This window comes from Lutra lutra, chromosome 15 (assembly GCF_902655055.1).
Source record: "Lutra lutra chromosome 15, mLutLut1.2, whole genome shotgun sequence".
In the NCBI taxonomy this organism is placed as follows: Eukaryota; Metazoa; Chordata; class Mammalia; order Carnivora; family Mustelidae; genus Lutra; species Lutra lutra.
The window spans coordinates 36253305-36276591 of NC_062292.1; the positions used below are offsets into that span (position 1 = coordinate 36253305).

The following is a 23287-nucleotide window of genomic DNA, read 5'->3' on the forward strand; positions in this document are numbered from 1 at the left end:
AGGATTCATTAAGTTCCTAAGAGAACATCCCCAAATACCACAAATGTACAAGTGAGAAAAATAAATGTTGATCCTGACACAAAAAAACACTATGGTCCTATGAGCCTCTGGCATTACAAGTACTCAACTTGAACCGATTCTACTAAAACCAGGATGGCTGACAGGGCAGTTCTGGATTTGAAGTCTGTCTCATACACCTTGTTTATTGGAGAAGCAAATGGTAAATCAGGTGGAGGACAATCGCTTGGACACTAAAATGACAATGAGCATCAAGTTGTAGAGCTTGGGACACAATGATAGCAATGCTTTAGCATAAGGCTTTTAGAACAGAGGTAGACCATGATTTTCCTCTTCTATCAAAACTCTTTTATTCCACTGTTCAATGAACCCAGTGAGGAATCTTGATAATGCATGTTTGTTGATTGATGACAATAACAACAATAATGACAAAAAGGCAGAAAAATTTCATCTGCTCTTTCCTGTTTATGTGATAATTAGGAATCCTGGTAATCAGTGAATGGGTTATCTATAAACTTATTATGCCCGCAGGCACCATACACAGTCACACAGAAGGCTTCTCAGAATGGGGGCACCTGAGAAGGTATCAGTCTCCTTCTGTCTGGCTTCCTCTTTCCCTGCCCTTCCTTCTGTATCTTCATTCCCCTGTGTCACAGGTAGTTGTTAAAGAAGTTGTTAAAGAAGTTGTTGCAAGAAGTGTTAAACACTGATGGTAAAGCCAATCAGAGTTTTAGGAAAATGTTGAACCAGTCATGTTCAAACAAGCTAAAGAACTTCAGGTTCAAAGGGCCAAATAGTCTGTGTTCCTGAGAAATCTCCATCAGTTTCTCATTCTGGTGAGTATTTTTTTTTTAATTTAATTTTTTTTTAAAGATTTTTATTTATTTGACAGAGAGAGAGAGATCACAAGTAGGCAGAGAGGCAGGCAGAGAGAGAGAGAGGAGGAAGCAGGCTCCCCGCGGAGCAGAGAGTCCGACGCGGGGCTCGATTCCAGGACCCTGAGATCATGACCTGAGTGGAAGGCAGAGGCCTTAACCCACTGAGCCACCCAGGCGCCCCTCTGGTGAGTATTTTTACATTGTATTTTGCAGCCACAAACTAAGTGGATGTACATTTTTTTAAAAGATTTTATTTATTTATTTGACAGACAGAGATCACAAGTAGGCAGAGAGGCAGTCACAGAGAGGAGGAAGCAGGCTCCCCGCTGAGCAGAGAGCCCGATGCAGGGCTCCATCCCAGGACCCTGGGATCATGACCTGAACTGAAGGCAGAGGCTTTAACCCACTGAGCCACCCAGGCGCCCCAGTGGATGTACATTTTTGAGTGTGGATTTATCTTACAGCTCTGAATTAGGGGACTGTAAGGAAACATGTTGTATTTCTGTATTTTTAAAAAATCCGTCCATGAGAAAGGAGCCATTTGGGGGAACATTCGCATGGAGGTACGGAAAGGCTAAGTCTGTCCATTTCATTTCTTGTTCTTTAACAGGTTCTGTGGTGCCACCATCGTCCTGTTCCGGTTCAGGAAGCTCATTCATTGATATTGAACAGCCTCATTTGGCAGCTTGTCTTCTCACTGAGCACTGTCAATCAAATCCAAGATTCTTCCCTTTCTCCGAGCCTCACTGTCCATTCTCCTGCAGCTTTGATCTTGTCATTTCCCCACTGGACCCAGCACTGCACCCACTTCCGCCTTTAAGATTATATATTTTAATAAAACCAAATGAGGTCCTTTCTCAGAACTATGTTTCTTTTCTCACACAATAAAAATACATAATCATCATATTTTCCAATTTTTTCCTTGACTGAAAGTAAACTCAAACAAAATTATATCTCAATCTAAGTTGGATTTTTTTTTTGAGATATTATTAGGATTTTATTTTCCACTCTGTTAAAAATGCCAGCTAAAATAATATAATGGGTATTGACATCAGAGGAAATTTATTCACTGTAGTTTTGACATTTTGAAACCAGATAGTAATACAATTTTTACTCTAGATAATACTTCACTCTTCCTATATTTACATGTTTCCAACAATACAATTAACAATAATGTTGAGTCAGTTCAAAAGTATGAAAAAGAAAATTTTGGAATTTTATGGAAAGAAAATTATTTCAAAGCAGAGTGCATTGAATTTGCAATCCAAGGTAGTTGAACAAACATTCTTTTGTGAAAATTTAACATTCGATTTTTTTCCATTTAAAAAGTCCTTTTTTTCTTTTCTTTTTTTATTATGTTTATTGACCACCTTATAGTACATCATTAATTTTTGATGTAGTGTTCAAAGATCCACCATTACACATAACACCCAGTGCTCATCACAACATGTACTCTCCTTAATACTCACCACCCTGTTACTCCCTTCTCTGACACCCCTACCCTCTGAAACCCTCACTTTGTTTCCTGGGGTCCATAGGTTCTCATGGTTCATCTTCGTCTCTGATTTCTCCCTCTTCAGATTTCCCTCCCTTCCCGATGGTCTTCTGTGCTATCGCTTATGTTCCACATTTGAATAAAAACACAGGATAATTGTCTTTCTCTTCTTGACTTAATTTACTTAGCATAACCCCCTCCAGTTCCATCCATGCTTATGTGAATGGTGAGTATTCCTCCTTTCTGATGGTTGAATAATATTCCATTGTATATATTCCCTATGATCCTGCAATTGCACTACTGGGTATTTACCCCAAAGATACAGATGTAGTGAAAAGAAGGGCCATCTGTACCCCAATGTTTATAGCAGCAATGGCCATGGTCGCCAAACTGTGGAAAGAACCAAGATGCCCTTCAACGGACGAATGGATAAGGAAGATGTGGTCCATATACACTATGGAGTATTATGCCTCCATCAGAAAGGATGAATACCCAACTTTTGTAGCAACATGGATGGGACTGGAAGAGATTATGCTGAGTGAAATAAGTCAATCTAAGTTTTAATACATTGGCTGCTACTCTCTGGCATTTTTTCTCCCATAGGTCTAACTCTGAGCAATCCTTGAGTGGTTCTGAGTTTGCGTTTTTAGTTTAGCAACTCTAAGTTGTCATGCTGTACCTGTTATCGATACATGGCCTTCTAGTTCCAAGTTCACCATTTATTACAGCTCTGAGGTAGTGGAATCAAGAAGAATTTAAGCTTTTCTCCTTTACAGTAAGCATGATGTTAAGCTTTCTCAACAGAGGGGGCTAGAGGGACACTGTAGGAAGAAAGAACTCTCCCTACCTCTTCCTGCTCCTGAGAGGTAGGATAGCCCAGTGACGATAAGGTTATCCAGTGGCGCTCTGCCCCAGTCATGTGCCCATAATGCATGGCCTATGGCAGCCTTGCAGCCCTTAAGTGGTCTGGCCATCCCTTTCCTGTGGTTCTCCTGACAGGGGTGCTTTTTCAGGCCTCTTACCATACCAGCACGCCATCTGCATGCCTGTACACTGGTCACCAGCTGCCACTTGCCCATATCCCAGCTCTGCCTTGCAGGACGGCTAGTGGGCTCCCTATTGCTCAGCACACCTGTGCCCCTGGCCACCATCTGCAATTTGCATCACAGACACCCAGTGCCCTGGTGCCCCTTTACCAGCTGCAGGTCTACGTGTGCCGTCAGCAACCCCAGCAGCTCACTCCCCCTCTGTCTGAATTTCGGAGGGTTGGTTTCTGCAAACCAGCTCCACTGCACACCACGTGTGAATTTCTCTGGCATCTAGTGGATTGCAAATAGAACATTGGGGAGGGGTACTCTTTTGAAGTTGATTCTTCCTTAAGTGCCCTCCCATAGCCCTAAAGTACCACATAAAGGTTTTTTTCATATATATATATATGTGTGTATATATATATATATATATATATATATATACATATATGTATATATATATATCCTATAGTTAACCTTTTATCAAAGTTTAATAATTTTTTATTTTAAAAAGAATTGTGTGGTTAAAAGTCATTGTGTGGTTTCTAGCTCCTGATTGGATCCATTGATACATGCATATTTTGGAGTACCTTAAAAATAAATATAATTTAAAACTTACAACAGTAAAGCTTCTACAAGGTGTTGAGCTACATAACATCTAAAGTTTCAAGTAAAAAAATTATATTTTAGACTAAAACTTTCAAAAGTACATCAATCCACTTAGAGTACTTAAATTTTTAAAAGATTCTTAATAAAGAGAATTCATCATATCTTTTTTAGATTTGCAAATGGGTTCATTATCAGTGTGACAGGACTGGGAAGAGTAGCTCCTGGATTCAAAGGAATTTTAGCAAAAAATGCATCCCCCTTTTTAGTTCTCATTATTGCAAAATGACAAGATGATCATTACAGTCTCTAGTTAAGTTTTTTTGTGGTAGAGCCTCTAGCTTACCAATTTCTTTCTCCTGGTGGTTATTAAAACTAGGATAGAAATAAATCAGTTAATTTAATTTATGTTCCTGTAGTCAGAAAATATGTGGCAGCAGGGGTTTTGTAACTGACTTTTCTGAGGCTAAATTAAATTCCAGCACCAAATTAACATTTCACATAACTTCATACAGTTTTCACTCCTGGTGGAATTATTCAGCACCACTGTGGGCAAACCTCTGAAGGAAGACAAATCAGTCATAATGGAAGGTAAAAATTTCACGTAAAACAAGGAGACAAATGCAAATGATCTACCTTTAGGTTTGGGCTAATTATTTCAGGAAAGAATCAGTCTCTGGTGTTCATGGGGCACAAGTAATGGGGTTATGGAAATAGTCTACGAACAGAGGGAGGAATGAGAATTCACAGAGAACGTAGAAGGAATAGTCTCCTCATCTGACATGGTAGAAATTCAAGTTGTAAATAAGTGAGCAGAAGACCAGAGGATCTTTCTCTAGAGAAACTAGACAGCAACAAAGAAGACCCTGATTCCCACCCATGCTTATCAGGAGACAGGACTCCTAAAACCTTAGTGACTCCAACCAGGTAGAACTTGACTTTTCTTTCATGAAAGAAGAGGCATAAGAACACTTAGGATGGTCAGCAGCTCTGCCCAGTACCAGGGACCAGGTTCCCTCCTGCTTATTGTTGTCTACATCCCTTGGGGCGCTGTCCTCCTCAACATGGCAGAAGTTGATCACCAGCACCCTGTCAGCATTTCAACCCTGAGGAAACAAGAAGCAGAGAGCAAGCAGAAAAATGACTGGGAAGTTACACCCATTAGGACGTCACTCCAAGGGAGGCTCTAGCTGAGGAGCTATGTGTCTGCTGATATTTAAAATGGTAGAAGTGGGAGCGTGGTCAAGATGGCGGAGAAGTAGCAGGCTGAGACTACTTCAGGTAGCGGGAGATCAGCTAAATAGCTTATCTAAAGATTGCAAACACCTACAAATCCAACGGGAGATCGAAGAGAAGAAGAACAGCAACTCCAGAAACAGAAAATCAACCACTATCTGAAAGGTAGGACTGGCGGAGAAGTGAATCCAAAGCGACTGGAAGATAGACCGTGGGGGGAGGGGCCGGCTCCCGGCGAGCGGCGGAGCAACGGAGCACAAAATCAGGACTTTTTTTTTTTTTTAAAGATTCTATTTATTTATTTGACAGAGAGAAATCACAAGTAAGCAGAGAGGAAGGCAGAGAGAGAGGAGGAAGCAGGCTCCCTGCTGAGCAGAAAGCCCAATGCGGGGCTCGAACCCAGGACCTGGGATCATGACCTGAGCCGAAGGCAGCAGCCTAACCTACTGAGCCACCCAGGCGCCCCCAAAATCAGGACTTTTAAAAGTCTGTTCTGCTGAGGGACATCGCTCCAGAGGCTTCACCGGGGTGAAGCCCACGCAGGGTCAGCGCAGCCTCAGGTCCCGCAGGGTCACAGAAGGATTGGGGGTGTCTGAGTGTAGCAGAGCTTACCGGTATTAGAACAGGGAAGCCGGCTACAGAGACAGAGCCGAGGAGTGAGCTCTAAACTCGGGGTTACCTTGAACCAGTCGCAGGCTCGGTCAGCTCGGAGCGCGGCGGGAGGCCAGGGTGACGGGAGCAATTGGGCGCTGTTCTCTGAGGGCGCACTGAGGAGTGGGGCCCCGGGCTCTCGGCTCCTCCGGGCCGGAGACTGGGAAGCCGCCATCTTCATTCCCGTCTTCCAGAACTCTACGGAAAGTGCTCAGGGAACAAAAGCTCCCGAAAGCAAACCCGATTACTCAGCCCGGCCCCCGGGTAAGGGCGGTGCAACTCCGCCTGGGGCAAAGATGCTTGAGAATCACTACAAAAGGCCCCTCCCCCAGAAGATCAACGAGAAACCCAGCCAGGACCAAGTTCACCTACCCAGGAGTGCAGTTTCAATACCAAGGAGAGCAGCGGAATTCCAGAGGAGGAGAAAGCAAAGCACGGAACTCATGGCTTTCTCCCCATGATTCTTTAGCCTTGCAGTTAATTTAATTTTTTTTCTTTTTCAATTTTTTTTCTTTTCTTCTGCTAAATTTTTTAAATTTTTACCGTTTTCTTTTTTAACGTTTTTTAAATAGTTTATCTAATATATATTTTCCTGGGGTTGTTGCCACCCTTTTAGTATTTTACTTGCTCCTTCATATACTCTTATCTGGACAAAATGACAAGGCGGAAAAATTCACAACAACAACAAAAAAGAACAAGAAGCAGTACCAAAGGCTAGGGACCTAATCAATACAGACATTGGTAATATGTCAGATATAGAGTTCAGAATGATGATTCTCAAGGTTCTAGCCGGGCTTGAAAAAGGCATGGAAGATATTAAAGCAACCCTCTCGGGAGATATAAAAGCCCTTTCTGGAGAAATAAAAGAACTAAAATCAAACCAAGTTGAAATCAAAAAAGCTATTAATGAGGTGCAATCAAAAATGGAGGCTCTCACTGCTAGAATAAATGAGGCAGAAGAAAGAATTAGCGATATAGAAGACCAAATGACAGAGAATAAAGAAGCTGAGCAAAAGAGGGACAAGCAGCTACTGGACCACGAGGGGAGAATTCGAGAGATAAGTGACGCCATAAGACAAAACAACATTAGAATAATTGGGATTCCAGAAGAAGAGGAAACAGAGAGGGGAGCAGAAGGTATGTTGGAGAGAATTATTGGAGAGAATTTCCCCAATATGGCAAAGGGAACAAGCATCAAAATCCAGGAGGTTCAGAGAACCCCCCTCAAAATCAATAAGAATAGGACCACACCCCGTCACCTAATAGTAAAATTTACAAGTCTTAGTGACAAAGAAAAGATCCTGAAAGCAGCCCGGGAAAAGAAGTCTGTAACGTACAATGGTAAAAATATTAGATTGGCAGCAGACTTATCCACAGAGACCTGGCAGGCCAGAAAGAGCTGGCATGATATATTCAGAGTACTAAATGAGAAAAACATGCAGCCAAGAATACTATATCCAGCTAGGCTATCATTGAAAATAGACGGAGAGATTAAAAGCTTCCAGGACAAACAAAAACTGAAAGAATTTGCAAATACCAAACCAGTTCTACAGGAAATATTGAAAGGGGTCCTCTAAGCAAAGAGAGACCCTAAAAGTAGTAGATCAGAAAGAAACAGAGACAATATACAGTAACAGTCACCTTACAGGCAATACAATGGCACTAAATTCATATCTCTCAATACTTACCCTGAATGTTAATGGGCTAAATGCCCCAATCAAAAGACACAGGGTATCAGAATGGATAAAAAAACAAAAACCATCTATATGTTGCCTACAAGAAACTCATCTTAAACCCGAAGACACCTCCAGGTTTAAAGTGAGGGGGTGGAAAAGAATTTACCATGCTAATGGACATCAGAAGAAAGCAGGAGTGGCAATCCTTATATCAGATCAATTAGATTTTAAGCCAAAGATTATAATAAGAGATGAGGAAGGACACTATATCATACTCAAAGGAACTGTCCAACAAGAAGATCTAACAATTTTAAATATCTATGCCCCTAACGTGGGAGCAGCCAACTATATAAACCAATTAATAACAAAATCAAAGAAACACATCGACAAGAATACAATAATAGTAGGGGATTTTAACACTCCCCTCACTGAAATGGACAGATCATCCAAGCAAAAGATCAACAAGGAAATCAAGGCCTTAAATGACACACTGGACCAGATGGACATCACAGATATATTCAGAACATTTCATCCCAAAGCAACAGAATACACATTCTTCTCTAGTGCACATGGAACGTTCTCCAGAATAGATCACATTCTTGGTCCTAAATCAAGTCTCAACCGGTATCAAAAGATTGGGATCATTCCCTGCATATTTTCAGACCACAATGCTCTAAAGCTAGAACTCAATAACAAGAGGAAATTTGGAAAGAACCCAAATACATGGAGACTAAACAGCATCCTTCTAAAGAATGAATGGGTCAACCAGGAAATCAAAGAAGAATTGAAAAAATTTATGGAAAGAAATGATAATGAAAACACAACAGTTCAGAATCTGTGGGACACAACAAAGGCAGTCCTGAGAGGAAAATATATAGCGGTACAGGCCTTTCTCAAGAAACAAGAAAGGTCTCAGGTACACAACCTAACCCTACACCTAAAGGAGCTGGAGAAAGAACAAGAAAGAAACCCTAAACCCAGCAGGAGAAGAGAAATCATAAAGATCAGAGCAGAAATCAATGAAATAGAAACCAAAAAAACAATAGAACAAATCAACGAAACTAGGAGCTGGTTCTTTGAAAGAATTAATAAGATTGATAAACCCCTGGCCAGACTTATCAAAAAGAAAAGAGAAAGGACCCAAATAAATAAAATCATGAATGAAAGAGGAGAGATCACAACGAACACCAAAGAAATACAGACAATTATAAGAACATACTATGAGCAACTCTACGCCAACAAATTTGACAATCTGGAAGAAATGGATGCATTCCTAGAGACATATAAACTACCACAACTGAACCAGGAAGAAATAGAAAGCCTGAACAGACCCATAACCAGTAAGGAGATTGAAACAGTCATCAAAAATCTCCAAACAAACAAAAGCCCATGGTCAGATGGCTTCCCGGGGGAATTCTACCAAACATTTAAAGAAGAACTAATTCCTATTCTCCTGAAACTGTTCCAAAAAATAGAAATAGAAGGAAAACCTCCAAACTCATTTAATGAGGCCAGCATCACCTTGATCCCAAAACCAGACAAGGATCCCATCGAAAAAGAGAACTACAGACCAATATCCTTGATGAACACAGATGCAAAAATTCTCGCCAAAATACTAGCCAATAGGATTCAACAGTACATTAAAAGGATTATTCACCACGACCAAGTGGGATTTATTCCAGGTCTGCAAGTTTGGTTCATCATCTGCAAATCAATCAATGTGATACAACACATCAATAAAAGAAAGAACAAGATCCATATGATACTCTCCATAGATGCTGAAAAAGCATTTGACAAAGTACAGCATCCCTTCCTGATCAAAACTCTTCAAAGTGTAGGGATAGACGGCACATACCTCAATATTATCAAAGCCATCTATGAAAAACCCACCGCAAATACCATTCTCAATGGAGAAAAAATGAAAGCTTTTCCGCTAAGGTCAGGAACACGACAGGGATGTCCATTATCACCACTGCTATTCAACATAGTACTAGAAGTCCTAGCCTCAGCAATCAGACAACAAAAGGAAATTAAAGGCATCCAAATCGGCAAAGAAGAAGTGAAACTATCACTCTTCGCAGATGATATGATACTATATGTGGAAAACCCAAAAGACTCCACTCCAAAACTGCTAGAACTTGTACAGGAATTCAGTAAAGTGTCAGGATATAAAATCAATGCACAGAAATCAGTTGCATTTCTCTACACCAACAACAAGACAGAAGAAAGAGAAATTAAGGAGTCCATCCCATTTACAATTGCACCCAAAACCATACGATACCTAGGAATAAACCTAACCAAAGAGACTAAGAATCTATACTCAGAAAACTATAAAGTACTCATGAAAGAAATTGAGGAAGACACAAAGAAATGGAAAAATGTTCCATGTTCCTGGATTGGAAGAATAAATATTGTGAAAATGTCTATGCTACCTAAAGCAATCTACACATTTAATGCAATTCCTATCAAAGTACCATCCATTTTTTTCAAAGAAATGGAACAAATAATCCTAAAATTTATATGGAACCAGAAAAGACCTCGAATAGCCAAAGCAATATTGAAAAAGAAAGCCAAAGTTGGTGGCATCACAATCCCGGACTTCAAGCTCTATTACAAAGCTGTCATCATCAAGACAGCATGGTACTGGCACAAAAACAGACACATAGATCAATGGAACAGAATAGAGAGCCCAGAAATAGACCCTCAACTCTATGGTCAACTCATCTTCGACAAAGCAGGAAAGAATGTCCAATGGAAAAAAGACAGCCTCTTCAATAAATGGTGTTGGGAAATTGGACAGCCACATGCAGAAAAATGAAATTGGATCATTTCCTTACACCACACACGAAAATAGACTCAAAATGGATGAAGGATCTCAATGTGAGAAAGGAATCCATCAAAATCCTTGAGGAGAACACAGGCAACAACCTCTTCGACCTCAGCCGCAGCAACATCTTCCTAGGAACATCACCAAAGGCAAGGGAAGCAAGGGCAAAAATGAACTTTTGGGATTTTATCAAGATCAAAAGCTTTTGCACAGCAAAGGAAACAGTTAACAAAACCAAAAGACAACTGACAGAATGGGAGAAGATATTTGCAAATGACATATCAGATAAAGGGCTAGTGTCCAAAATCTATAAAGAACTTAGCAAACTCAACACCCAAAGAACAAATAATCCAATCAAGAAATGGGCAGAGGACATGAACAGACATTTCTGCAAAGAAGACATCCAGATGGCCAACAGACACATGAAAAAGTGCTCCACATCACTCGGCTTCAGGGAAATACAAATCAAAACCACCATGAGATATCACCTCACACCAGTCAGAATGGCTAAAATGAACAAGTCAGGAAATGACAGATGCTGGCGAGGATGCGGAGAAAGGGGAACCCTCCTACACTGTTGGTGGGAATGCAAGCTGGTGCAACCACTCTGGAAAACAGCATGGAGGTTCCTCAAAATGTTGAAAATAGAACTACCCTATGACCCAGCAATTGCACTGCTGGGTATTTACCCTAAAGATACAAACGTAGTGATCCGAAGGGGCACGTGCACCCGAATGTTTATAGCAGCAATGTCTACAATAGCCAAACTATGGAAAGAACCTAGATGTCCATCAACAGACGAATGGATAAAGAAGATGTGGTATGTATACACAATGGAATACTATGCAGCCATCAAAAGAAATGAAATCTTGCCATTTGCGACGACGTGGATGGAACTAGAGGGTATCATGCTTAGCGAAATAAGTCAATCGGAGAAAGACAACTATCATATGATCTCCCTGATATGAGGGAGAGGAGATGCAACATGGGGGGTTGAGGGGGTAGGAGAAGAGTAAATGAAACAAGATGGGATTGGGAGGGAGACAAACCATAAGTGACTCTTAATCTCACAAAACAAACTGAGGGTTGCTGGGGGGAGGGGGGTTGGGAGAGGGGGGGTGGGGTTATGGATATTGGGGAGGGTATGTGCTATGGTGAGTGCTGTGAAGTGTGTAAACCTGGCGATTCGCAGACCTGTACCCCTGGGGATAAAAATATATGTTTATAAAAAATAAAAATAAATAAATAAATAAATAAATAAATAAAAAAGGGACTCATGAAGAACCGAAAAAGTAAGTGAAAAAGTAAGAGATAGGAAAGTGCAGTGACATATTTTAGAACACCATGGGTAACGAGTATATCCTAAAAGTTTCCAGAATAGGGGGAAAAATCAGAAGTTTGGATGACCTCTCACTTCTCAGTATTGGTACTGGAATTAATAAGACAATCAAGAAATTCTTTTAAAATGAGAGAGAAAATTATTTTTACCCAGTTTTATATACCCAGCTGAATTCTCAGTCAAGTGTGAGAATAAAGACAGTTTCAAATATGTCAGGACTCAAATTTTTACTTCTTATGTATCCTTTCTTGGGTAGCTCCTAAAGAATGGACTTCGAACCAAGGGAGAGGAAAGCATGAACCCAAGAACCAGAGAAAGTAACAAAAGTGAGCCTGCAGAAGGCAGAACATCCCCCGTGGGATGCAGCGTGTAGCAGACACTGTCAGATGTCCAGTCCATGTCACTCGGACTGTAACAACTCAGCACAGTCTGGACAGCTTCCAGGTTCTGCCACCCTTTGATCAGACTTCTTCCAGAACCATTTAAAGCTACTCTGATTTTTACCTGTAAGGATAAAAGGGAGATAATCAATACCTTTCAGAAGCAGATCTTAATTAACGACTGATGGAAACTAGTGTATCAGTACCCCAACTCGCTCACCTTAGGGCGATTACTTTCTCTGAGTGAGGTTCAACATCTTTACCAGTTTCCCTGGGATTAGGCTCTGGTCATCCTAGTTGCCTGGATCACACACCCCTTACTGTTGCCTTCCTTTCCCTACCTCACTGCCGTACTCATCTCCTGGTGTTTTCTGCCATTCCTAAACAAACCTTTTAACTTTAGTTCTTGTTTCAGGCTGCGCTTCTGGTAGAACCCAAACTAAAACCAAGTGAGAGAATGAACTTTGGGAGAATGATCCATGGGGACAAAAAAGTGAGCTGATAAGGTTCTGTTGTCCCTGAACATTCAGACAATATTGGTGGACCGAAAAATCTCTTGGAGCACTTAGGAGGAATTGGAAATAGAAACAAGGTTAACTAAGGAGGCAAACAACATCACTAAAAAGAACACCATCAGCCCCAGAGTAATATAAGGCAGTTATAAGGAAAAGAAATATGCTCACAGAACACTACTTGGTCCAGTGCAGTGATCATTCCATGCAAACATTATATTACTGATTTAACTAAAGTTGGGCAATAACCATATTGGAAAAAAGAATGAAAAAAAAAAAACAGATGATTGAATCTTTGGCTATAATCAATAGATTAATGGATAATTTATTTAAAAAGTGGAAAAATACAATTTCTAAAAACATGTTGATAAATACCAGGAAAAAAAAAATGTTTTAAGAAGTAACCGTGGTTCTCTGGGACTGGGGAAAAGGAATTGTGTGGATCTGGTTAGTACACGATTTTGTTAAATGTATGTATATTTAAAATTAATTTTAAAGATAAGTAGAGTTGATAGGTCAAGAAACAGCTGCTCTTATAATTTGGTTTATAATTTATAGAATTATACACAAAAATTAAGATTTTAAAGATAAAATTTAAATATAAAATGTGAAGAGAAATAGGAAAAAATGTCTTGGAGTTATTTATGCCCATCTTTACTGTTTCAATATTTGTTTGCACATATATGCATTTATTATAGATCATTTTAAAGGGATTTAAATGAAAGAATATATTAAAAAATGAAGAAATAATTCTTCATTGTGTGATATTATCATGTGTGATAACAAGTCTCTGCCCTGCTCTGACGTGCTCAGGGAAAATGTTAAGGAAGGAACCATGAAGGACTGACATTTAAAAGCTTCCGCCATGTCTTCTGTACAGATAAAGAATGAAGCCTGAGGTAGATAATTCTTCATGCGAACACATTAGTAATATGAAAATAGAAGCATACTTAGTTAGCAATTCAATTATAATCCACTAATAACATGATGTAGAAGGTGACTTTTCAGATAGCACAGATACTAATTTCCCTTATGAAACTGGGAAAGACTGGGGCACCTGGTTGGCTCAGTCATTAAGCATCTGCCTTTGGCTCAGGTCATGATCCCAGGGTCCTGGGATTGAGCTCCACATTGGGCTCCCTGCTCTGCAAGAAGCCTGCTTCTCCCTCTCCTACTCTACCTGCTTGTGCTCCTTCTCTTGCTGTCTCACTCTGTCAAATAAATAAATAAATAATTTTTTTTTTAAAAAGAAATGGGGAAAATTTTTTCTTTCCCAGCCCACCCCAATATCCAAACCAAGCCGTTTGTAATGGTAAAACATTATTAAACACAGATATAAAAATATATACTAAGAATTTGAATGTATATAATGCATTTAAAGCATCAACTACCTAATTATATAAGATTCAGTGGACTCGGTAGTGAGGATAATTGCATGTAGTATGCGGGGATATCCTACAGAACCAGATACGAATTCGGTTTTATTCTATGTCTGAGAAAACATGTACTACAGTAAAGGAGTAAAGTCAAATCACGTGATGTAAATAATAATGAACTAGAAAATGAATTCAAACAACTTTAACAGAATATAAGCAAGCAGAGTCATGTTTGTAAAATTATTACTTAATGAAGGAAAATTTTCCTGAGTCGGTTTGGTGGCAAAGGAGAGGGATGGAGGCAGAGACACATTTGCTGGTGAAGAAAGGAGAGCCCATGTCTGAAAGAGGAATTGTCGAATATTCATCCACTTTTCACCCCAGGAAACAGTCAGCATCACCTCGTCCAGTCTCACTGATGTTAGACGAGCTGAAGCAGAGGCCTGGTGGCGAAACCGGGACGTAAACTGCTTGGGTTTTCTCTGCCTGCGGTTATAAAGCTCCTGGGAACACCAGACCACGCTGACAGCTCAATTTCTTTGAAATGACCCATCTGCTCCTGTCTCAGAAGGCAACGCAGTTGTGTTTCCATATGTTCTAAATTTCATTTTACATTTTTGGTATAAAATATCCAGGCTCCCTTCCTTCCTCTACTCGAACTCACTAATGAGCAACAGATCGAGCAAGTTCTTCTATCATAAAATCTTCTGATAAAGTCTTTTTAAGGCATTTCAGCTCACGAGCATGGCTAACAATAGCTTCCACTTTCGTAGATCATATTTTTGGTGCATCCTGTGGAACTAACAGTTATAATACACAGATATTTATGAGACTGACGCACTACCTACTGCGCTAACGAGGCACCTTAATACACAAATATTTAAATGGTGCCAGCAGATCATGTGGCAATTCTATCTGCAGAGTGTCTGGGGGACCCCTGGGGCTCATGCCACATCCTCACACCCCAAACCAAAAGCGAGGAACCCATGTTTGCAATAGTAGCTTGTGGACTTCTTGGTGGTTTATACCTGCTTTGTAGGCAGGGCAGGCAAATATTCAATATGTGAGAATTCAGATAAAAAGTGAAAGCTCAATGGAGATAAAGAAATGAACAGCTCACGGTTAAAAAAAAATTCTGCTTGGGATGACAAAAGCAAATGTTATAGGGGTCCGATGAAGAGAAATGAGAGTTTTGAGTAGAGAGAGAAAAGAGAGAGAGATACAGGCCAGAACAGATGTCCCAAGAGAGTGACAGAGAAAAGGGAAGTGTGGACCAGGCCAGCTGTGCTCTGCCCATATCCCTATATAGGTGGCTGCTGCGGGGCCCCCCATAGTGCCCTCCTCTACCAGCCTCTCTGCACCTGACCTTGAGCCCTGCCTCCAGAGCGTGTTCAGTGGGTCCACATGGCGTGTCCCCAAGTCCTTTGCTGGGGCCAGTCTTCACTCATGAGAGGAGGAATTGGTGGAAAGATGTTCTAGGTCCTCACCCCTGGAAAGACTACTCAGGATTGTGTCCCCCACACTCTCGGAGCACAGTCAGCCTCCCTGAGCCCCCGTCACCAAACACAATAATCACCCCAGTCAATCTCCTTCCTTCAGCAGTCCTCCCTTTCTCATCTGGTCATCTCACTATCCACTCGCTAAACACTGCTTTCTGAGGCCACCTTCCAAGGAAACCAGTGACCCACAAATCCTCGTCAAAAGGGAAATCACAATTAAAATCTACAGATTTCCTAGAAGCAAGAGCAGGCAAATGGTTTTCAGACATCAGTTTTCAGACCATCAGCAGACACCCTCTGTGTTGGGTCAGATTCTCTAAGTTTCTGTTGCCTCTAAAGTTCAGTGAAAGCCTCTGAGCCCCCAGGGCCTGAGCAAAGTATATTTGGGGAAATAAGAACAAAAGAGGCCCGTGCTCCCCCAAAGAGGCCTGTGAACAAAAAGAGAAGAGACAAGCAAAAGGGCTGGGACACGAATGAGAGATTTCAGAGAAGGCAGCCCTTGGACAACGTGGCGAGTAGAAGGAACAGCAGTGTCCAGGGTACCCCAAGATGTATGGGTGATGGATGGGGGTTTCTCCTCATGTGTGGGACACCTGCTCAGGCCATTTCACTTTTCTTGCTAATGACAAGGGAGGACTTGGGACACACAGGCGGCCGCCATGTGGACCTCGTGCATCAGTCTGTCAGAGTTTGTTTTCTCAAAATGGAAGAAGGAGATCCAGACACAAACACGAATCCCTTTCTTGTCAGGCAGAAGTTGAGACGTAGCATTAGTGAGGCAAAGGGCGAGGGCACAGGGGTTCGTAAAGGGCAGGACTCCCTTCAAATGGGGAGAATGGACTAGGAATATGGGGTGTGTTGACACTGACTAAATAATGAAGAGCTGAGGGATTAGCATGTGTGCAAGTGTGCAGTGAGGCAACCCGGGAAATGAGCCCATATCCATGTCCAAGACTTACACTCAGGAGATGTATTAACTTTCTGGGATGGGTGTGTTTAGGGACCTCATTACGGACAGAGTCTTAATGACCACAAAGGCAAAATCATTTCTGACACATAATTTTTTTACTTGAAACAAAGTGTGCACTCTGTGTCCAGAAAAGGAAAACCATCAGCTACAAGATCATCAATAATTCTACAGTCACAAAGCACTAAATGTGAACAAATTATCCTTTCTAGATATTTACTACCATAAATGATGGTGCAAAGGGGATAGTAGATTTGGTAACCTGAAGGGATCTGTATTGTATTGAAGGAGGTACATTTTTCTCCCTCTTTTGGGGGAAATTACAGTGTTGTCTCCATAGTATGTTTCTTTTCCTTGTCTCTCTGTAGTTCCAGTAGTTCAATCTCCAAAGACAACTTATACAGCTCCATGGCCATTTTCACATCCCCTGGGTTGGGGAGACACTGCATGATCTTTCTACCTTTGCGGACATGTTCACAGTCTTCGGGGATCACCTGAAAGAGAAGTAGAGGATGGGTGTGGTTGAGTGGCTTCTCTCCAAATCAAGAAGGAGCAGGGCTGAGGAGTGACTCTTGGCAATGACAGGACTATAGCTCAGAGCCAAGACCAAGCCCAGAACTGCCTGGTGAGCAGGAAAACCAGAAAACATCTTGGGTCCCAACATGGTCCTTCCCGGAGGAATAGGGATCTGTTCTGAGGCAGCTCGTAGGGGGCTTCTGCGAGGACAGAGATGTCCAGATGTTTCTGAGACCATCCAGAAATGGAACACAGTATACTATATAGTCTAGAAAAAGTCCCAGGTACCTGAGACCCTCTTCTCCCTAAGGGGCTTGGTTTTTCCTTCTCCTCCAGTGAGAGAGGAAAGCTTGTCACTCCTACCCAACCACAGTGTTCAAGAAAGAAGAAAGTTCCTCTGAAGGACTCAGAACTGACTCCTGACAAGTCAGATCTCACCACTGCGGGCTGGGACAGTGTTTAGAGGGAGGTCCCTATTTTAGTATTGGCTAACACAGGAGCTTTTCTTGAATCATGTCACTTACCCACTCGCACTTGGGCAACTCAGGGTACCACGTTCTGCTCTCTGAGCATGTGACACTTTGGGGACCAACCAATTCATAGCCAGAGTCACACTGGATGATGACATTTGAAGATTGAAGATATTGATACTTATCCACAGACAGCTTTGCATGGGCTATATCTGGTTTTGGACACAGAGCTACAATGGAAATACAGTTTTAAGCAATATGTAAATCTAAGGAAAGAGACATGACAACAGGCTAGGATTATAAGAATTAACTATCACAGGTGCTGTGAATTGTTTTATCTTTGGTTTTGGTAACAGTAATATTTGTTAGCATTTTGGTTGAGCATTGGCCACACTGATATATCAGACTCAGGCTGAAAATTTTATGTGATTCAGCTCTGTGAGATAAGGACAGTAATCACTCCCATTTTTCTGGGAGAAATTTGAGATACAGACAGGTTAAGAAACTTGCCCAAGGTCTTTATACTTCTCAAGAACATGATAAGATATGAAAAAAGGCATGTGACCCCAGGTCCTCAGCTATCAAATCAAGTATCCCTCATCTCTCCATCCCAGCAAGACATGAGCTATGAAATGTTCCCTCCTGTCGATTGGCCTCTGTGTGTAATGGAGACTATGGTGGCCAGTCATCCACAGAGTTGCTGATGGCAACGTGCTATTAACCTGTGTGCCTGTAAAAGTCAGACCTGACCTTGACTTGTCCTGTCCCCACAACACAGTAGGATTCCTCCACTGCAGCCAGCAGCATGTGCTGGTGGGGCCTTGCACGAGGCTGTGATGGAAGTCTTTGCCACTTTGTGATGTTTGCAATTAGCCCATGAGAGCCCACATTCATGCTAGAGCAAGCTTGCATGAAAATTTTGCCACAAGCCATAGATGAAATGAGCCATGTGCAGAATTTTTCTGGAAATATACAGGAAAGTGGGCATAGGGGCTGAATTTTGTGACTGGGGGAAAGAGGAAGGGAGGTTGATGTTTATGTATTCCCTTTGTACTGTTTGTGTCCCGAACACAGTCATGATTTCAAATAAATCAAATCAAATCAAATCAAATGCTTCCATGCTTTTGTGACCATTCCACCCACCCGACTGAAAAGGGAGCTGGTGTTACCTTTACACTGAGGGGCTTCAGGGGTCCAGTGTGAAGAACTGCAGGAGAGTTTGGCCTCTCCAACCAGAGCGTATCCTTTGTCACATCTATATACCACTTCAGTTTTGATTAATGCCTGCAGTCCTCTCATTTTTTCGTAATATCCGTGGGCAACCTCAGGAGGGAAATCACAGTCTTGACGGTGAGAGATAAAAGTGAGAAAGCATGAGCTTGTATGAATGTAAAAAATAACTCATTCCATAATTTGTGTGTTTTGTAGGAGACTCCATTCTGTCCTGTCATCTTCTCTGCCCAGGGGAACACTCAGCCCAACCCAAGACCTGGGCTGCCCTCCTGTAAGCCTCAGGCTGAGGAACCATCCTGGCCCCATCATTAGACCACCTGGTGGTCATCTAATATCTTCAAACGGATAATGGGAATGGTTAAAATTAATACTTTGTTCAACCCCCACGTTGAGTTCTTGCCTTTTGGGGTAAGACCTGTCATATCCAAGAAGTCAAGTAGAAGCCATTGATCTTGCTCATCCCCATCCCCCTTCAAGCGAAGACAGCATATTACAAAACATATCATATACCAAGGTGTCAGGGGAAATGGGGGAATTGGTGCCACTCTTAAAGAACTGAAGCTGCCTCCCCATTCCATTGCCATTTACTTCCCCAGTCTACAAGAGAAGTTAGGATTCTGGGGAATTATAGTCGACTATTCAAAAACTCAACAACATTTTCGTTCTCATTTTAGATGTGATATCTTTGCTAGAGTAGATTTTTGTATTTTTCAGGGAAATGATGACCACTGGTTTAGCAGATGCCGTCTTTCCATCCCTATACAAAAAGAGGGTCAGAGACAGTTTGCATACACACAGAAGAATCAAATCATGTATTTGTAGTTTCAGCCATGGGGTATGATAACTCCCTTGCCCCTGTCATAATAGAATCTGATGATACTATACTATCTGAACATCCACATTGATCCAGAATATCAATAGCATTATGTTAATTATACTGAAAGAGCAAGAAGAAACTAGCATGTTGAGATAGATATAGATAGATCAGATAATCCATCTGGGTTCCTGGTGAAGACCTCCTAAACCCTTGTAAATTCCTAAATGCCTCGAACACTAAGAACATCTTTTGTTCTACTAAGGCAGTTGCAGTGTAATTGTCCTGTTGCTTTTAACTTAAGATGCAGCAGAGCCTCGTACATTGAAAGTGGTTATAGTCAGAAAGCATGCAAATATCAATGGGACTATCGTAGCATATACCCTTGAGATCCTGAAGCAAGGCCATGCAATGTGCTGTTTGAGATATAACTCTTGACATGTTGTTTGGTCCTGATAGAAGCTGTGCCTGATATTTGGTCATGAAGTGAGCATGTGCCAAAATCATGATTTTGGTCAATCAGAACCAAGTTATAAGGCCAAGCAGACAACAAATAATTCATTATGAAATGGAAGTCGTCATCTGGGATTGAGCATTTGCAAGGACCAGATGGCACAAGCAGCCCACCCACATAGGAAGCTTAGGTCCTCCTTATGCCCATCCACTGTTGCACAAGTGCCTCTTGAGTTCACACTCATGACTATGTGGAGTCTCCATTATAACCAACTGACAGAAGAGAGAGAAGCCAAGCCTTACTCACAGATGTATATTTTGGGTATGTGTAAGCTAAATGGATGGAAGCTGCTTTAGAGGCTGATCAGGGAAAGACAGTAGTAAGGAAAAATCTTAGATGATCTGCTCATTCACTTTGTTGGAGAAAGAAGTGGGCTAAAGATAGATGAAATGAGCCTGGAATGGCCCAGAATGAATGGCCTGTTTGGCAGTGCCCTCAAGGGCAAAGATTGGAAGATTAGGCCCAGGGAGATCTGGGGTAGGTAGAAGTAGGTGACCTGATATATGGGAACGGCAGGAAGTGCAAAGTTTTTATTTTGCATGTTAACACCAGCGGAGCATCCCCAGTAGAGTAGGCATTAAACAATTAAACAATATCTCAGCAAGTTAAAGTCAGCCATTTTCTGCCATTGGCCTTTCCAGTGCTGTCACAAGAGGAAGAGGAGCAAAGGGGTGGTATGGATGAAGAATAAGCATGGACACAACAACATGGACTGCCACTTACCAAGGCTGTCACTGAATCTTCAAACTGCCAGCCACAACATTAAGTCTTTAATATGATACCATCCCTTGAGATAACTACAAAGCCACTTGGTAGCAAGTTGATTATATTGCATCCCTTCTACCTAGAAGGGACAAGTATGTCTTTTGACAGAAATACACAAGTGTTCCAGGTATAAGTTTGCCTTTTCTGTTTGTGGGACTTCAGTCAGACTTTTATCTGAAAGTTATATTGTTTAAATAATTGAAAATGGATTACTCTATGTGCAACTAGAAAACCCACTCACAGCAAAAGAGGTGTGTTACTGAGACCATGGCCATAGAATGTACTAGTCACATTACAGACTATATCATCCTGAACCTGTAAATCTGTTTGGACATTGGAATGGCCTGATAAAGGCACAGTTGAAGTGCCAGTTGAGAGATAATATTTTATAGTGATGAGACTTCACAATATTACTTTATAAGATCTTCTGGAACACAGCAATCTGAACCACTTTAGAGCTCCTTCTTACATACAAGGCAAGAAGAAACATCACCATCCAGCAGGGATAATTGTTCTTGACCATCAATAGATAGGGCCATGGGAAAACAGTGGGAGATGTAGGATATTGTTTAGCACCTAAATGCTCTTGGAGAGGTAGACATTTCACACTGGGAGAGAGTCTGAAGAAGAACTTAGAGACAGCAGCAGGAAGGAAGGAAGTTTGTGGAGGAAAGGAAGCAAGTTTAGAAAGATGGGTTCAAACAGATTTGGGTGGTTCTTGAAATGCAGATATGCAGGCATATGAACAGACAGAATAGAAGACAGGACAATAAACACAAATAAACAGAAGGCAATAATTGAAAAGTTCAGCTGATCTATTAGATGTGGCCTATTTTTACTGATTCAGAAAAGAAAAGCAGGAAGGTCAAGAGAATGGGAATAAACAATGAGGAGGAAAAAGAAAGTTGGATTGGGAGGTGGGCAATGATTTTTAACAAATGTATCCACTCCAAAAATCATGCAGGGTATACAAATTCTTCCTAATTTTAAACCTTCCCTTAATAATCTCCATCACTTGGTATGCAGAAACATGGAACAAACTGAGGGTTGCTGGAGGGGAGTGGCATGGGGGGATGAGGTAATTGGGTGATGGGCACTGAGGAGGACACTTGATATAACCAGGACTGGGTGTTACATGCAAGGGTTGAGTCACTAAATTCTACCCCAAAACTAATAATACACTATGTGTAAACCAACCTGAATGTAAATTTTAAAAAGGAAAAGAAAAAAATAACATAAAATTCCATAAGCTCTTACGGTCATCACATGTTGGTGTTTTGGGATACCACGTGCCATCTTCTCGGCATCTAGCTTCAAGCTGTTTCTTATAACACTTATAATAAACTATATCTCTATAGAAATAAGCACAGCTATTCACAGAGCTAGTGCGTTGTGAAATGATTTCACCATTCTCCAGCTCTGGTATTGGGCAACACACCTCTAAAAAATAAAAATTGAGACAAATGGTTAGTAAAATCACCGCAATGAGACTCCCATGGATAATAAACTAATTTCTGCTTTTCAAGATTTCACCACTGAAGAGAGATTGGGGGAACAGAAAAGGGTACCTGAGGCCCTTTTGGTCTGCTCTCCCTGTCCCTGATTGCTAAAGTACTCCAACCTAGTCGTTTCCCTTAATTAAAAAATTTCATTTGGAGCCTCCAAAATGAGACACTGGATGAAACCTACACATAAATGCAAATTTTCAGAAGTATTCAAAAGCAATGACAAGTAACAGTCATTGCTTATGATTTCATTAGGGTTACATCATTATTAACCTCTCTAATACCTTACTGTTCCTCGGTCACAGGAGGAAAAATGTCCTTAAAAGTTTATATCCAGGGCCCCTGGATGGTTCAGTTGGTTGAGTGACTGCCTTCGGCTCAGGTCATGATCCCAGACTTCCGGGATCGAGTCCTGCATCTGGCTCCCAGGTCCTTGGGGAGTCTGCTTCTCCCTCTCACCTTCTCCTCTCTCATGCTCTCTCTCACTCATTCTCTCTGAAGTAAATAAATAAAATCTTTAAAAAAATTTTAAAAAAGTTTATATCCACCTGACAGTTAACGCACAGAAATAAATTTAAATTACTGCAATATGGTCAGGATTTTTCTTTTTTGATGCCAAATTTAAGAGAAATAGCTACTCAAATTCTTCCATTTTTAATGCAATAAGAGCTAATAAAGATTTTTTTTATTCATTAATAGGAATACTTTCAGGTAGAACTTGATATTGCTTGATGTAAGAGAAAATATCAGAGCAGATTAAAATGCCCTATTCTTCATATCAGGAGCTTGACTAGCACTACAATGGTCTTTTGGGCATACTCAAACACTCACCACTCATTTATTTATGAATTACAATAAAAATACCCAACATTCATGTTTTCTAAATTATAATATTATTATTTATGTAATACCATAGAAAATACCTCTAAATATTTAAGTCATAAGTCCAAACCCACACTGAATCAGATTTTCTGAAAAGTAG

The 23287-nt window shown here is 41.0% G+C and overlaps 1 protein-coding gene and 1 pseudogene across 5 annotated transcripts in view; both read right to left on the reverse strand.

Moving 5' to 3' along the window:
- Positions 1-1354: 1354 nt before the first annotated feature.
- On the reverse strand, positions 1355-1696 carry LOC125085577 (anaphase-promoting complex subunit 13-like; annotated as a pseudogene).
- A 14871-nt stretch (positions 1697-16567) lies between these two features.
- C4BPA (complement component 4 binding protein alpha) overlaps positions 16568-23287 on the reverse strand; it is a 29596-nt gene continuing 22876 nt past the window's right edge. For 4 of the 5 annotated variants that reach the window (XM_047705534.1, XM_047705536.1, XM_047705535.1 and 1 more), the window contains 4 exons: positions 22061-22240; positions 18644-18826; positions 17529-17704; positions 16568-16982 (listed from right to left, as the gene is read on the reverse strand). In XM_047705534.1, coding sequence (XP_047561490.1) covers positions 16809-16982; positions 17529-17704; positions 18644-18826; positions 22061-22240 — 713 coding nt within the window. In that variant the 3' untranslated portion in view covers positions 16568-16808. Of the gene's footprint in view, positions 16983-17528; positions 17705-18643; positions 18827-22057; positions 22241-23287 lie in introns of all 5 variants that reach the window. The other variant, XM_047705537.1, reaches the window with a different exon arrangement.